The sequence below is a fragment of the Sinocyclocheilus anshuiensis genome, unplaced genomic scaffold (genome assembly GCF_001515605.1).
Source record: "Sinocyclocheilus anshuiensis isolate Anshui unplaced genomic scaffold, SAMN03320099.WGS_v1.1 scaffold1170, whole genome shotgun sequence".
NCBI lineage: Eukaryota > Metazoa > Chordata > Actinopteri > Cypriniformes > Cyprinidae > Sinocyclocheilus > Sinocyclocheilus anshuiensis.
Genome location: NW_015538055.1, coordinates 1,429,719 through 1,446,469, shown reverse-complemented (window position 1 = coordinate 1,446,469; position 16,751 = coordinate 1,429,719). Strand labels below are relative to the sequence as shown.

The window sequence follows — 16,751 nt, the reverse complement described above, 5'->3', positions numbered from 1 at the left end:
TATTCCTATGAAATATTATATATTATTATGAAAATCTTGTCAATTATTACTCCCATTATTACACTTCTTTTTTCATTACATGTTGCCCCAAAAACACATTAATATGCAAATTAGATTGAGTTTATAGATACATTATATATAATGAGAAAACCTGTTTATGGCCATTTTACACACATCTTGCATTAAAAAATGGTATATCAAATCATTTTGTTACAACATAGTTGAAAATTATCTTTATACAAAGTTTGGTAAAAAAAAAAAAATCCTGAAACCTAAAAATGTATAGATTTTTTTTAAAATCTATTGTTTTTGCCTATGCATGTTCATTCATGTCTTTTTATTTTTTTTTAATTGAGTCCCGATGTCCTCTACCAAGGACGTAGCATAACTTATGAATGAAATATCATTTTTAATTTTTTTATTATTTTTTAATGCTCTAAACAATGTAATGACATGGGGAAAAAAATACAATTTTTTTCCTAAAATGTTTTGCCGGGTCTCAAGAGGTTAATTATGAACACACTGGTTTGTTTTTCCGTTTACTGCACGTTGTTATTCTTCTCGTTATTTCTCTACAGCGGCTAATGACCGGAAGTCTCGCACACATTCACAAAAAACGCCATACTTCCGCGTTGGAGAAAAAAAAGGTGGATAGGTTCTAAAACCACTGGTACTATTGAAACGAATAAAAAACGCACTCAAGCCTTTTGTTAACTGATTTACTCGACTGTAGGCTACATATATAAAATACAATAGGATAACAACTATTAGCCTACAAACCAGTCTGGAAGTATTCAGAGTTGCTTCAAAAATAAAATTCCCTCAGTTGTTCTTTTCTTTTATTGTACTGTTCAACGGTTGTCTGGTGGCTCTTCTTTTACAGCTTCTCTCCATTCATTCACCTTTTGGGCAAGTGCCATGCTGGCATCCTCTGAATTCAAATGGAGAAAGAATGAGGCTTGGCTGCCATGTGAGAGGCATTAAATGTGGACAGACCGATATAGCATCAATCCACTGGAAGACCAGAGACGACTTGTAAACTCAACTGGAGTCACAACTTAATACTCAAGTTAGATAACATAGATAGACATTAACTGTCATAAAATATCTCATGTAGCCTACCAGAGAAACTCAAAATTTTATTTGCCAATAAGTATAAGTCATTATTAGTTTGTTAACGTTACCTGCGCGTTTTGGCGTTACACTTGGAGAGGCAGTGTATCAGGAAGCGCCAATACAATCGTCACAGCACAGGAGGACAATACCAGCCAAACACACACACGCCCACTGCCCACCACTGCACATTGGACAGAGAGATGGTACACATAAAGAACCAGTGCATCTTCAAATATGTGTTATGTCCGAGAAAAGTTCTTATTTGTGTAGAGAGGTAAATGGACACGAGCAAAGATGAACCAGTTTGGATTAATACATCTCTGTATATTTCTCATGCACGCGACGGTGAGTATTTTTTTTGTACAAATAAATGTTTTTAATGTTTTTGTGAAAGACTTTTGTGACAGTGCTCAAGATTTGAACAGTTTCCCTAATATCATGACATGCTTGATAAAAAAAAAAAATTGTCAGCACCTTCATTCAGTATACAATATTAATTACACATTTTAAATATATAATACAAATATTTAATATTTAATTAAATATATATGAATAATCGTATATATGTTCATATGATTCATGTAGCCTATTTATATTACTTATATTTATCTTTATTACATATTTAATATAAATAATTAGAATTTAATGCATTTAAATGTGTGTGTGTATATATATGTCATATATTATATATTATAATTAATTACAATGTAAATATAAATAAACAAGTATGAGTTACTTGAGTATGAGTAAGCTGACCAATACAAGAAATCGAAAAACACCTTTTTTATTTAAAAATAAATTGTAATGAAGTGAAAGTTTATGGTGCGTTTAGCTGAACAGGATTAGAACATTCCGATTTATTCCCTGAGCCTCTCTGTGGATACCAGATTGTCTCGATCTAAGTTGACATTTTAGAGCTTAACAAAAGCAGGTACCTGGGGAACCCAAATAAAGACACATATTCAGGTTGGCGTGGGATACTGTGGTAAGGAGAGCTTTCAAAGCACAGACCTTACACAAATCAAGGTGTACTGTTGCCGCTTTTAGAAAAGGTCTCTCACAAAAGAGCCCTTTCCTGCACGTCATGTGGGATTTAATGGCTGAAACTGCTCCATGTTTCTTGCCCCACACCTTTGCTATGATATGCTATGATCCTAGCAGTGGCTAATTTAATTTATAAGTAAAGATTTTCTTCTTTTGTTCACACAGATTTTCTTCTATGGTGTTTGCTCTAACAGTTCACCACGGACACAGTGGGATAATAGTATTGAAAAGAAGTGGTTCAACATCTCAGCTCTGCCATCTACAAGCAAATCAGGCTTAGCTCCACTTCATAGTAGAAGGTTTACACAATTATCCTTTTCCAAATCTGTATTTTCATTTGAAGTGAGGGAAGACACACCACCTGGTGAGCATTGCTTTTTTTATATTATATTATTTCTGTGTTGTCTAAACTTTCTTGTGGGCACTTTGTTGGATTAAAGCATTTGCTAAAATACTTCAATTCAGCCTTGTCTGTCGCCTTCATAGGGACAATTGTGGGACATGTGGAGGCAGTATATAGTGAGGAGAATGAAACCTCAGTGTACTCTGTTCAGGAGGATGATGGTGATGGTCTTTTCCTTCTCAATCCACATTCTGGCGAATTCCTCCTGTCCCGTGCTCTGGATTTTGAGATGGAGCGCTACTATATCCTGACTGCAGCAGCTCAGCAGGGGGACAGTGAACTTACCAGGGTCAGAGTGTACTTCAGTGTGATTGATGTCAATGACAACCCACCAGTGTTCAGCCAGAATGCCTTTTCGGCCTCCATACCTGAAGACTCACCTGTTGGAATGTGCTTTCTAAATCTCAATGTTTCAGATCCAGATGAGGGTAACATTGAACTACATACACTCCCATTTTTTAAAATAAAATAATACTTTTATTCAGTAAGGATACATTAAACTGATCAAAAGTGATAGTAAAGACATTTATAGTGCAACAAACGATTTTTATTTCAAATAAATACACATTTTTTTAACCTTTGTAGTCACGAAAGAATGCTGGAAAATCATGGTTTCTGAAAACGTAGCTTTGCCATAATAGAAATAAATTAAATTTTAAAATATCTTAAAATAGAAAGCAATTATTTTAAATTGTAATAATTTAAGCACAAGATACTTCTTTCAAAAACATTAAAAAAAATATTAGCCTAAACTGTTGAACTGTAGAGTATGTGATCATGTGTTCATCTTGTATCTTCTTGTTTAAGCCTGTTTTTTTTAAATATTTTTTTCTTTGTTTTTGGTTTTTACAACTCCTTACCCAAATTGAGACACATTAAAGCAAAACGAGGATGCGTAAGAACACGTAAGTCCATTCAACACAGAATTAGCACAATGGGTGGTACAGGTCATAGTTTTTATTTGCCTTCAAGCACAAAACCTCCAAGTTCACACTTTTGAAAAGCTTTGGGAAATGCAGAACTGGCTGAAGTGGTCTCATTAAATCTTACGTAATTTCTTCTTTGTTCTCCTTCAGTCTCTGGATGATGAATAGGGTTTTTTCTCTTGGGGATGCTGGCTACTGCTAATAATGGAGAACCCCTGTCTCAGCTTCTCTTATTTCAGGTTCAGGATAAAGCATATTATGTGTTCCACAGTGAAATTCACAGTTCCTTTTGACCCATTTGGGGAAGTTTTTGATGAGGTTGTTCAGGATTACACACAAGCCTAGCAACAAGAGTGACCACGATTATAGAGATTTGTTTTGTTCTGTACATTTGTTCTGGAAATATGTTGTCTAGAGATGTTATACCAAACAATTACTTTCAGCCTCAGGGATTAACTTTTATGTTGCTTTTGGATTTGTAACTAGCCTTTTACTAAATTGCCAAGCTTTTTGCATGTAAATCTGGCAATTATTAATATCACTTTTGCCATCATCTAACACAAGTTAATCTTTAAAAACACTCATAATAATTCAATAATACTGTTAAATGTAATCTTTATCAAATCTTAAAATTAATATCCATTTTTCATACTGGATGTTATAATGCTGTGATGCCTATATTCACATGTAGCACTTTATATTTTAGTGTTTTATTATAAGTTATTTAGACAAAATAGTATAGAATTTTAATATTAGCCATTTATCTGTAATCATGCCACAACTTGAAAATAATTATAAATGTATTCGTATCAGCCAGAATTTTAATCAGTGCATCATCCGTAGTTTATTCTGTACATATTTAGTGGATTATTATTCAAATTTCTTTTTTATCCTTCCCTTATAGAATTCTCATCACTGATAGAGCAGACTTTATAGCAAAACGGTTGATTTCAGCCTCAGGGATTGAAGTTTATTTCCTATAATTGGCCTACATTATAGCCTTTTTCTAAAATACTGAGCTTTTATATGTAAATATGGTGATTACTAATATCACCTGCTCAGTCATTGCATTATAAGTGTGTTTTATGTTTGCTAGTGTAATTCAGGTGCTCTTTTTCTTGCATCTGACAGGTATATATGGAGAAGTGGATTTGAAGGTGACATCTGGAAATCTTGAGAGCAAGTTCTCTATAAACCAGCATCAAGCTGTATGTCTAAGAGGGGAGTTAGACAGAGAGACAAACGCAATGTATAGCCTCATTGTCCAGGCCAATGATCGTGCTCTACCTACAGAGGCTCGACTTACAACCTCAGTGCATGTCACCGTCTATCTTCTGGATGTCAATGACAACTCCCCTCTCATCACGACCCCCAGTACTGTTAGTTTTCCAGAGAACGCACTTCTTCATTCTGTCGTTACGGTTATACAGGCCACAGATGCTGATGCTGGATCCAATAGTGAAGTTGTTTTCAGTTTTGAGAGTGCAGAAGAAGAACCGTTTAGTATAAATAGTTCGACTGGGGTTGTGTATCTGCGGAAGCCGCTGGACAGAGAAAGCAAGGATGTTCTCACAGTCACATTGAACGTCAAAGATAAAGGTGTTCCTTCATTGTTCAGTTCAATGAACCTCACAGTGCTTATTGAGGATGTTAACGATCACAATCCAGAGTTCACTCAAAGCTCCTACAGTCTTTCAGTTTATGAGAATGTACCTCGTGGAACAAGCCTGCTCAGAGTTAATGCAAGTGATCAAGATATTGGGTCAAATGGGCAGGTGCGGTTCTCTGTCTCAGAGAGTGAGTTCATGGTAGACTCTGTTCTAGGTGTGGTCTCGGTGATAGACAAGATGGACCGTGAGAAGGAGCCTTTCTACAGCTTTTTTGTCATAGCAGAAGACCAGGGAGATATTCAAAGGTCCGCTACAGCAACCATTAACATCACAGTCCTGGACGTTAATGACTGTGTTCCTCTTTTTTCATCCGAATCACTGACATTACATGTCTTTGAAAATGGGGAAGACTCTTCTCAGCACTCCCATCAGGTAGGTAATATGAAATGGACTTTTGATTTAGATAACTCACTTCAGTTGAATCTGAATCTGTTTTCGTCTTTAAATTTTAGTATATTGTTCAGTGATTCATGAAGATGTGAAATATGTCTTTTGTAGATGCATGCCTCTGATGAAGACTCTAATGAAGTTAACGGTCAGCTGACATATTTTATAGAATCTGGAAATGATGAGAGTCTCTTCTCACTTCATCCCAATGGAACGTTCCAAATCTTAGAAGATCTTGATAGGGAACTGAAAAGCCAAAACATGTTAAAAGTTATTGCTGTTGATTCAGGTAATCATTTGTCTTCTTTACCCCAATGTCTCATGAGAAATAAGCACTTAATTTGTTAGTTTATAGGTTAGTTTGCTATTCTAGGGATGCAATAATCTTAAAATGAATATTTTCATACTGTACATACTATACTGATGCCTACATTTACTTGTAGCATTTAAAACTATTTATTTTATGTTTTTAGAGTTTTATTTAAATGTAAATATCATATCTAATTTTATCATCTGCCATATACCGGTTATCAACCTTAACAGGAAAAGAATTATTGATTTATTGGTGTCAGTGATTTTTAATCGGTGCATGCCAAATGTAAGTACATATTCAGAGAATTTTTCTAATTTCTTTGTCCATTCATTCTAGGATTTCCATCACTGACAGGCACAGGCACCTTGGTTATTGTTGTTGATGATGTCAATGACAACATTCCAATTTTTGACAGTGAGTCGTTCAGTACTCACATATTGGAGGATTCTCCTGTTGGGACTGTTTTTCTGAGAGTTACAGCATCAGACATAGATGATAGTACCAATGGACAGCTAAGGTAATTTGATAATTACACTATAATGTGGTCATAATGTTAGCATTTTCAGTAAAATCCCTTTCACACTTGTTTTTGTCTTATATGAGCTAGTGTTATTTTAGTATTATTTATAATTTAATTAATTATAATAATTTATGCATTTAGCAGACGCTTTTATCCAAAGCGACTTACAGTGCATTCAGGCTATACATTTTTTACCAGTATGTAAATGTATTTATTTATATTTAGAATATATATAAGTTTAAAATTGTTGTCTAATATTTATATTTGATTTTATTTTATTTCAGCTTTATTTCAATTACCAAAAGCAATTATTGATATTTTTTAACAACAACAATACTGATATTAGCTTGTGTAATATAATATAAATATTTAACTTATATTTCACTTGCAGATATTCTTTAGATAGCCTAGATATTCCTTTTTCTATCAATGAAACATCTGGAGATTTATTCATCATAAGTGCCTTGGACAGAGAGACAGCAGCTTTTTACACATTTTTGGTGACTGTCACTGATGGACATCCCACGAAGCCTCTTTCCAGTTCAGCTGTTGTTTCAGTAACAGTTGAGGATGTGAATGATCACTTACCGTCCTTTCTTTATGGACCATATGTGGCTAATGTTCCTGCTGGGATAACCAAAGGTGAATATACACTATTGTGATGACTTCAGTAGTAGTTATCTAGTGTTTTTAGACCATTGTCTTTTAGATTCAAACAAACTCCTGTTTCCTGTATTTTACAGGATCAGTTGTCTGCACAGTGATGGCAGAAGATGCAGATGCTGGATTGAACGCAAAACTAAATTTTTCTCTGCATGGCCAACATGCCTATCTCTTCTCCATTAACTCTCGCACAGGAACAGTGTTCACTACAGATTCTGTGAAGAAAAGAAATGATATCACAGTTGAAGTTCATGTGCAGGATGGAGCAGATCTGCCAAAAATGGACACAACAACTTTGACTGTCAGATTCCAGAATGATACATACTTTCCTCATATTGCAGTCCAGGTTTATAAGGACGCCCTCTCTGAGGATGCACCCAAAGGGACCCTGGTGGCGATTGTCACTGCAGAAACACAAAGAAATGCACCAGTGTCTTTCTATCTGGCCTCTGGAAACTTTGGGGAGGTTTTTGAGCTTCACCACAGCACTGGTGAGCTGATTGTCAAGGATCCCTTAGATTTTGAAAGCAACATGCATTTTCATCTAGTAGTTGAAGCCAGAGACACAGGGATACCGCCTTTTTCATCATATGCTGAACTTAATTTGAATATCAGTGACGTAAATGATAACCCACCGGTGTTCTCGCAAAACATCTACAAATGTGAAGTGTATGAGAACTTGGCTTCAAGTAGGGTGTGTAATGTGTTAGCAACTGATGCCGACTCTGGAGTGTTCGCAGAGGTGGAGTATTTCATTTTGGCTGGTAACATTGAGGGTGCATTTAAAATAGACAAAATTCGTGGCATTCTTTCCACAACAAAACGTTTGGATCGAGAAAAAATACTATATTATAATCTTACCGTCAAGGCCATTGATAAAGAAAACAACAGTCTTTCAGCCATTGCAGCAGTTATCGTTGTAGTTCTTGACACAAATGATCATGCACCTCGTTTCTCACAGATTTTCATCACAGAGGTTCCTGAGGATGCTCCTCTTGGCTTTTCAGTCATTCAGATAACTGCTACAGATGAAGATGTTGGTCTAAATGCTGTCATTGAATATACAATCATTGGCCAAAATAGTGAGTTCCCATTTAGTATTGATAAAACCACGGGCATTTTACTAGTACTGCATCCTTTGGACAGAGAAGATCAAGATCATTATATAGTAAAGGTTAACGCCAATGATTCTGCTTGGAGCATCAGCACAGACGTCACCACAGACATTACAGATGTCAACGACAACACACCGATCTTCTATCAACCGCGTTACACTCTCACTGTTCCTGAGATGAAGATGCATGAAGTTTTCCTTCTACAAATTAATGCTACTGACAGGGATCTTGGTGAGAATGCCCAAATCCTCTACTTCATTGACCCACCAAATGAACTTTTTTTGGTTAATGCATCAGCTGGGGAAATTTAAACAAAACAGCCCATTGTTCTCCATGAATCTGAATCTGTAAATTTGACTTTCACAGTTGTGGCGTCTGACTGCGGCAGTGTTCCTTTGAACAGCTCTAGCATTGTTTCAGTGACATTAGTACGGCATAATCAGTTCCCACCCTCGTTTTTACCCTTCAGGCCTTTAGTACCAGTCCCTTTAACCCTGGATGTTGGAACAGAAGTGATCCAAATATCTGCTGTAGATCAAGATTCTCTTGAAAGGAACAACAGTGTTGAGTACTTCAATAGTGGCGGCAATGGATCTCTTTATTTTGAGGTAGAACATAACAGCGGAAGAGTGCCGGTAAATAAAACTTTAGCAAATAGCCGTAGCACCATCCTAACACTTCAAATCACTGCCAAAGATAAAGGCCTTCCTCCTTTTTCTGCACAGACTGAATTCAGTTTTGAAGTTACACATGAGAACCTTTTTGCACCTCATTTTCTTAACAGAAAAGTGGAGTTTTTTGTTCCAGAAGATTTGCCCATTGGTTCAGTTATTGGAAAAATCCAAGGCAAAGATAAAGATGTTGGCATCAATGGTGTTATTTCCTATTCTTTTGATGGTGGGAATGAAAATGGATTGTTTTCCATTGGACAATCTTCAGGATTGATAATGCTGGTTAAAGCACTTGACTTTGAGGAATTCGAAACTCACCATCTAAACGTCATTGCCGAGGATGGAGGCTGGTGTCCCAAGATGGAGAGACTTAATATCACAGTATATGTAACAGACTTCAACGATAACCCTCCTGTATTTACATCCACAAATTACATTGCCACTGTTTCAGAAAATGCTTTAATTGGTACCTCAGTTTTGCAGGTTTGGGCGAAGGATGCTGACACAGGAATTCACTCCCAAATCACATATTCACTTATTGCAGGAGACATCCTTCTCTTCTATTTGGACACCAAAAATGTCACAATCACCACTTCAGAGATATTTGATTATGAGCAAAAACAGCATTTCGAACTTACAGTCAAGGCCACCAACATCGGCTTTCCATATTTGTTTGATATTGCCTGTATACGCATCCAGATCGCTGGCCTCAATGAATTCATCCCTGCTTTCCAAAAAAATATATATAACTTCACAGTGTCGGAGGCTTTGCCACCACAAACAGAAATAGGAAGGGTTGTTGCCATAGACTATGACCAAGGGCCTGATGGAGAAGTGTTTTATGTGCTTGCAGGACAAAGTAAAAAAGCTAATTTTGTGGTGGACGAGCATACGGGAATAATATATATCTCGAAAGATTTGAAAAATCGCCTCCAAAATGATGAAGTCCTACAGGTGCTGGCAAAAAACAGAGGGGCCATTACAGGATTTAATGTTGATGAGGCATTGATACATCTACACATACTAGATGAAAATGATCCCCCTAAGTTTGATTCAATGCTTTACACCGCAGCAGTGTCAGAGGACATCTTGATTGGGACCTCCATAACTAAAGTCAAAGCGGTGGACCGGGATGTGATACTAGAATGGAGCAGGTTCTCTTATAGCATTGAACATGGAAATATCAATAGTTCCTTCATTATAGATCCCGTCAGTGGGGTCATTTCAGTTAACAGTCACCTGGATAGAGAAATGTGGGCCTTCTATAACCTGACGGTCATTGCTGTTGACGAGGGCTCTCCTGCTGTAACCGGAAGCACGAAGGTAGCTATCGCCATCTCTGATGTCAATGACAATCCTCCCAAGCTGCTGACCACAGAAGGGTTTATTCGAGAAAACCAACCTGCTGGCACTCTGGTCTCCACCTTAGCAGCCACAGATGATGATCTTCCTCCAAATCAAGGTCCTTTCACGTACTGGATGATGAGACCTGCTGAGGGTTTTTCACTCTCATCTGATGGCGTTCTTGTTACCTCAAGACCCTTTGATCGGGAGCGAAACCCTCTTTTTCATTCACATATTGTGGTTCAAGATGCTGGTAGGCCACCAATGTCTTCCACCACTTTGTTTCATGTTAAAGTTCTTGATGTAAATGACAATGCACCGCTCCAGAGAAACATTAATATATTGGTGAAATATTATGGAATCTCCTTCCCAGGAGGACTAATCGGAAATGTAAGACCGTCTGATCAGGACGAACTGGATGTGTTCAATTGTACAATCAAAAACGGGCCACTTAGGATGTTTAGTTTCCCATTCGGGATATGTAATTTGTGGTCCTCCCCTTACCAAGGAGAGGCAACATATAATATTTCAGTTGAAGGGAGTGACCAGCTCCACCCTTCGGTCAACAACAGCATCTACGTCAATTACAAAGGCTTTACCAATGTCTCTCTGGACAATTGCGTGTTGTTCTACATTTCTATATCATCTCTTGAGGAATTTCTGTCTTTGAAGTATTTAAAATTTGTCAAAGCATTGGATAGCCTCTTTAACCTGCAAGCATCCAAAACACATGTGTTTGGAATGAAATTGCAAGGAGATAAAATGCTGCTTCTTGCTGCAGTGAAAAGCTACAATGGTCAGTATCTAACTGGAGAGGTGGCAAGCGGAATATCAAACATGCATAAAAAATTACTGGAAGCACAAAGCAATGTGACTATATCCCAAATAACCAGCGACCCCTGTATGCTCCGTCCTTGCCATAACGGTGCCACCTGCAACAGAAACATTCACATCAGCCAGGAAGTTGCTGTGTTGGAAAGCTCTAGTCTTATATTTGTATCTCCATATTTTGTGCAGATCTTTAACTGCTCTTGTCGAGCAGGCTTTATAGGTGATGCATGTGAGCTAGACTTTGATGAATGTGCCAAGGAGCCTTGCAAAAATGTGGGAAACTGCTATAACAATCAAGGAACTTTTTTTTGTCAATGCAAAGATGGATTCTCAGGACCACACTGTACTATAGTTGATAATGAATGTCAAACGGTAGTTTGTTTAAATGGAGGAACATGCTGGAACAGACAGGGAGGGTTCATCTGTGATTGCAGCCCAGGCTATGAAGGTATGGTCATATAACTTATGCAATAAATCACTTTTTTGTGTATGTATATCTAATTTTATTGATTGGTTGTAAATTAATTAACCACTTATTTTTGTCACAGGAACATTTTGTGATCATATTGTTGACCACTGTGCTTCCTCCCCTTGTGTATATGGAAACTGCTCCAGTTTTTTAACAGGTTACTCTTGCCAATGTCCATTTGGTAAGCAGAACTTTTCTGTCTACATTTATTTTATATATGTTCTTATATGATTCAGTTTGTGTCTTGATTTTGTGATATTGCGCATAGGCACATATTTGAAATATTGAGTTATTTTTTTAATTGTAAAATTAATCAAATGTGTTGTTGTTTATCATTCAGTTTTGTATTTATTATATCACATATTTTAAATGTGTATTGTAATGTATTTTTTATTATCACGATATTAAAATTATATTATTTATATAATAATGTATTTAGCTCAATTATTATTTGTGTATATTACATATTTATAATATATTTATATATATAATACATATTTAATAATACAATTTATACATTTGATTTAATATCATTTCAAAATAGAAAATTATGAATAGTGCATATTTCATTACTGAATTCAGTTTATTGATTATTATGCTAATTTTAAAATATATATTTCTGATTATGTCTGACATTCCTATTTATTGTTAGGTGTGAGCGGAGTCGATTGTGAAAAGCACAGTTATGGATTTCAGGAACTTTCTTATATAGAATTTCCTCCATTGGATCCACAGTATAACTTCATCTATTTGGAATTTGCGACTGTTCAGCAAAACGCTTTGCTTTTGTACAACCATGGTGACCCATCAACTTCAGACTTCCTGGCCCTTGAAATAGTGAGTGGAAGACTGTACCTGTCTTATGATCTTGGATCTGGAGTCATAAGATTGGAAACAGGCAAGATAGTGGCTGATGGAAGTTTTCACAACATCACCGTAAGAAGAACTGGAAATGTACGTGATTCCCATACATGATTATTTTTCAGTCTTAGGAATCAATCAAGCCAATTTTGTGAAAGATTTATGAGATATTTTGCAGGTGTACATGCTTTTGTGTCTCAGATAGCCTCTCTAGAAATAGACAACTGCTCTGCCCATGAACCTCAAGGCTTTTGCTTGCTGCAAAATGGTGCCACTGGAACCCAAAGGTAGTATTTAGTTTAATCTCACCATTTTGTTGCAGATTAAACATACTATTACACATAATTACAAACTGCTATTATTTGTTTATGTAACTGAACTCATGTAACTGAACCTTTAAATTACATTTACAAACAGGACTCTGGAAGTGAGCTCAAATAACATCACGTTTGGTGGCGTAAAGTCCATTGATGTCATTTTACAGAGGCAAATCAGGACTCATGACTTTGTTGGCTGTATGAGAAACATGCAAGTGAACAACTTCAGTCCAGATTCCTTAAAATCTTTGGCATCCCAGAATGTTCTTAATCGGTCAGTTTCAAAAGAATATTTGTAACTAAAAAGTTTTTCTATTATAATGCAATGTTTCAGTTGATTTCTTTTTGATGATCAGATGTCCACGAGGAGATATTCCCCCCTGTGAAACCGCAGTGTGTTTGAACGAAGGAGTTTGTCAAGACCGATGGTTTCACCATCGCTGCCAGTGTAGAGACCATTTCACAGGACCCAACTGTGCCATGAGTAATTTCATTCATATCTGTTTTAATGTGATAGTTCAACGTTTAAAGTCATAAAGTGAATGTAATTCTTTCTAATAGATTTGGCTGGGCAGAATGTACTGTTTCTAAATGGGGAGGCCTACATTGAGTTTGCCATCAAGGAAATCTACAGAAGAAACCAGCTTCTCCAAGCCATTCTGGATGGGAAGGAAGGAGACTCTCTGGGATTTGACAGTGTTGAGATCAAGATGAGGACTGTCAGAACAAATGGTGTTTTGGTTGTGTGCTGGTGCCAAACTGCTCATCTAAAACTTAAGGTGAGCTCTGAGAGAATTTTAAAGGAATATTCGATACAAATTAATCTCAATTGATAGTGTTTGCAGCATAACGTTGATTACAGCAAAAAATAATTTCAACTTTAAAAAAATCGACATTACAGTGAGGCACTTATTATGAAAGTAAAAGATGACAGTTTTTTTAAAGCAGAAATGTGAAGCTTACATTGTTATAAAAGCACTTATACATTCTTCTATTAATTGTGTTAAATCTTATGTATTATTTAAGCTGTAAAGTTGTTCATGCCCTTTTTAAATTCATTTTGGAGTTTTAACCATGTTGTCCTGGCAACAAAATTGTAAAACTGAATATAAATTTAGGCAAAGGCAAGTCTATTTTCTTCTATTCTAAGTGCCTTTGTTTTTATAAAGAAATGGAGGGACCAATTAAGATTATTTTTGGTGGTAATCAACATGATGGCAAAAATGCTGTTGAGTATGGCTAGCTTTTGTTGAAATCAGAATATTCGTTTAATAATTTATATTTAATAACTTATCCGTTTCTTATTTAATACAACAGTAAACACCTACTAAACACCTTCGATTAAACTCAAATCTACAATATCTGAACTACTTTGTCAGTGTTGTCTGATAAATCTGCTATTTCAGTTCATAACATGTTTTCTCTTGCCTCCTCAGATATCAGATGGAAAACCTCTGTATGTGTTCACCAATGTCACATCTGGTCAGCGGCTAGAGCTCTCAATGGAGGGAAATTTATCCGATGGACAGTGGCATGTTCTTCAGCTGCGCAGAGGAGGCTCATACATCTCTCTGTTTCTGGATGAACGGCCTGTTGTGAACACCACCAATGGCACCATAACTCACTCCGCATTCTTAGTGGAGACCATTTTTCTGGGCTCTGCTCCACTGAGAGAATACAAAGATGTCCCAGAGATGATCCAAAACTTAGGTTAGATTGCCCCTAATTTGTTGTTTAGTTGGTTATACAGTACTGCACTTATTATTGTCAAAAGCAGGGTTATTATTAAACAGAATTTGAACATTGGTTTATTTTTTTTATATTATGTTGCAAAATGTATCAATTATTAAACCGGTTTGATTCAGCTATAAACAGCTCTTTTAATTCAGTTTTCATTTAGTTTTCATAACCAATTTAACCTTTTATTAAAATTGCCAACTTTGACATTGATCATAAAAACTTTATATATTGTTGCTTATGTTGCTTTTCTTGGTTTTCCAGGTTTCAGAGGGTGTGTGGAATACATCAAATTCAACGGTCACCTCCTATCCTTCAATGGCTACAATGAGATAGTCGATGCCAGCTCCAGCCCACCTGTCTTCCAAACCTTCTGCGTATCTCCAAACCACTGCGTTCTGACTCCATGTCTAAAGGTTTCCTGTCTATCTAAACCCTGCTGGAATGATAGTGACTGTGGATCTTCTTCCAAAGACGACTACTGGTGCATCTGTCTGCACAATGTGTCTTCGTGTGGACCTTGCTTATTTGACAACGTCCACAGCGAGGCCTGTTCTCAAACCCAAAAGAGCATCCCCTTATGGATTGTAGCAGTCATTCTTCCCATTGCCCTCATTCTTCTGATCCTAGTTCTCTGTATTGTCCTCAGAAGACAAGGCAAAATCTGTGAGGGTGAAAAGAGGAGTCAAATCTACCTCATGCCACCAAGCAAACAGCATGGCACGGATAACCTGGCATTTAGTTTAGGCCCTGCTGATGAGTCTTCTCAGAATGTCTCAAATGAAGCCTGCAAGCAACCAGATGTGATAAAACCTAGGGATTCTATGCAAGGAGTGGAAAGCTATTCTGAAAGTGGCCCTTCTTGTCATGTCTCAGGTTTTGGAGGGAGTGAACTGGAGTACTATGAGATTGACAGCACATACTCGGATGTGAAGACCCTACAGCTGAAGACGGAGGATGAATGTGGAGATCAGGTGAATGGCAATCCAAAAGTTTCTCAATCCAACATGCAACCTCAAACGAATCATAATCCATCTCCTAAACTTCATCAGAGAACATCTGGAGGTGATTTTCACCAGTGGCAACGTCAATCCCAACTGTTCTTCAAGAGAAAACTGGATCCTGATCTGACAGGCCCTCCACAACATCTCTCAGCAGATGAGGTTGAGAAACTGAACACCCCACGGGACCACAAGGGATTCCCACATCAGAATTTCAGAGAGTGTCCCATAAAGCCATGCAGAGATGGGCCAGTAGAGACATCATCAGAGAGTGAAAGTCACTGCTCCTTCACCGGCTCAGAGTTTGACTGTGAGAGAGAACTGTCGCTCATCAGCTCACATGACAAAGATGAACATCCACCTGAAGGCAAGGACACATGTGCAGTTTAATAATCTTACACCTAAATTAAACGTTTATAAAAATAGGGTGAATATTGGTTTGACCCTTTAGTTATAATATTCAGAAATCCCATATATATATATACATATATATATATATATATATATATATATACACACACACACACACCCACAGTATATACACTAAATGAAACTTAATTTTTGTTTTAACTTTTTTAAATTAAACTTAAATGTAAAAATTGAACAAATTAAGTTATTTTTTGTTCATTGTTCATTTAGTTAATTGCATTTTTTTCAAATTCACATGGGTCAGGATTAAATTAGTTACTTTTTTCACAGTAAATATTGATTAATCAGCAGATCATGCAACTGACAGCCTTATTTTTATTATCTCTGTATGCTAGAGAAAAATGTGCAAACCAAACAAAAGGTTACGTTTTTAATCTAGTTCATCACAACACTGCACTGAATGAATAGTGACATCTTGTGGTTGGACCAAATGAAGAAAATTTTTTATAATATTAAAGGGGTCATATGATGCTTTTTTAAAGATCATTATTTTGTGTATTTGGTGTAACAGAATATGTTGACATGCTTTAATGTTCAAAAAACACATTATTTTTCAAATACTGTACATTATTGTAGGTCCTCTATGCCCCGCCTCTCTCAAACGCTTCGTTTTCTACAAAGTCCCTCCTTCTGACAAGCACAGTCTGCTCTGATTGGCCAGCTGACCCAGTGCATTGTGATTGGCCGAACACCGCAAGCACTCGTCGGAAATGTAACGCCCCTTACCATAATCGCGAGCTTCATCTTTCAAAATAAATGTAAAGACAGAGCCCGAAAGGGGAACAGAGTCACGTGACAGACACAGTGATGAAGCTGGTATGTGTTTGTGATGTGACCCCCTCTCTATCTCTCTCTCTCGTGCTCTCTCTATCTCTCTCTCTCGCGCTCTCTCTCGCTCTCTCTCTCTCTCTCTCGCTCTCTCACACACACACAC

The 16,751-nt window shown here is 36.8% G+C and overlaps 1 protein-coding gene across 1 annotated transcript in view; it reads left to right on the top strand.

Moving 5' to 3' along the window:
• The first annotated feature begins 1,410 nt into the window (after positions 1 to 1,410).
• The window catches only part of LOC107683444 (protocadherin Fat 4-like), a 16,979-nt gene continuing 1,638 nt past the window's right edge, over positions 1,411 to 16,751 (top strand). The window contains 16 exon segments of the mRNA XM_016479497.1: positions 1,411 to 1,461; positions 2,326 to 2,524; positions 2,647 to 2,991; positions 4,621 to 5,531; positions 5,658 to 5,835; positions 6,196 to 6,376; positions 6,771 to 7,021; positions 7,123 to 11,451; positions 11,552 to 11,653; positions 12,125 to 12,426; positions 12,535 to 12,620; positions 12,751 to 12,924; positions 13,007 to 13,134; positions 13,212 to 13,429; positions 14,087 to 14,360; positions 14,652 to 15,755. Coding sequence (XP_016334983.1) covers positions 1,411 to 1,461; positions 2,326 to 2,524; positions 2,647 to 2,991; positions 4,621 to 5,531; positions 5,658 to 5,835; positions 6,196 to 6,376; positions 6,771 to 7,021; positions 7,123 to 11,451; positions 11,552 to 11,653; positions 12,125 to 12,426; positions 12,535 to 12,620; positions 12,751 to 12,924; positions 13,007 to 13,134; positions 13,212 to 13,429; positions 14,087 to 14,360; positions 14,652 to 15,755 — 8,833 coding nt within the window.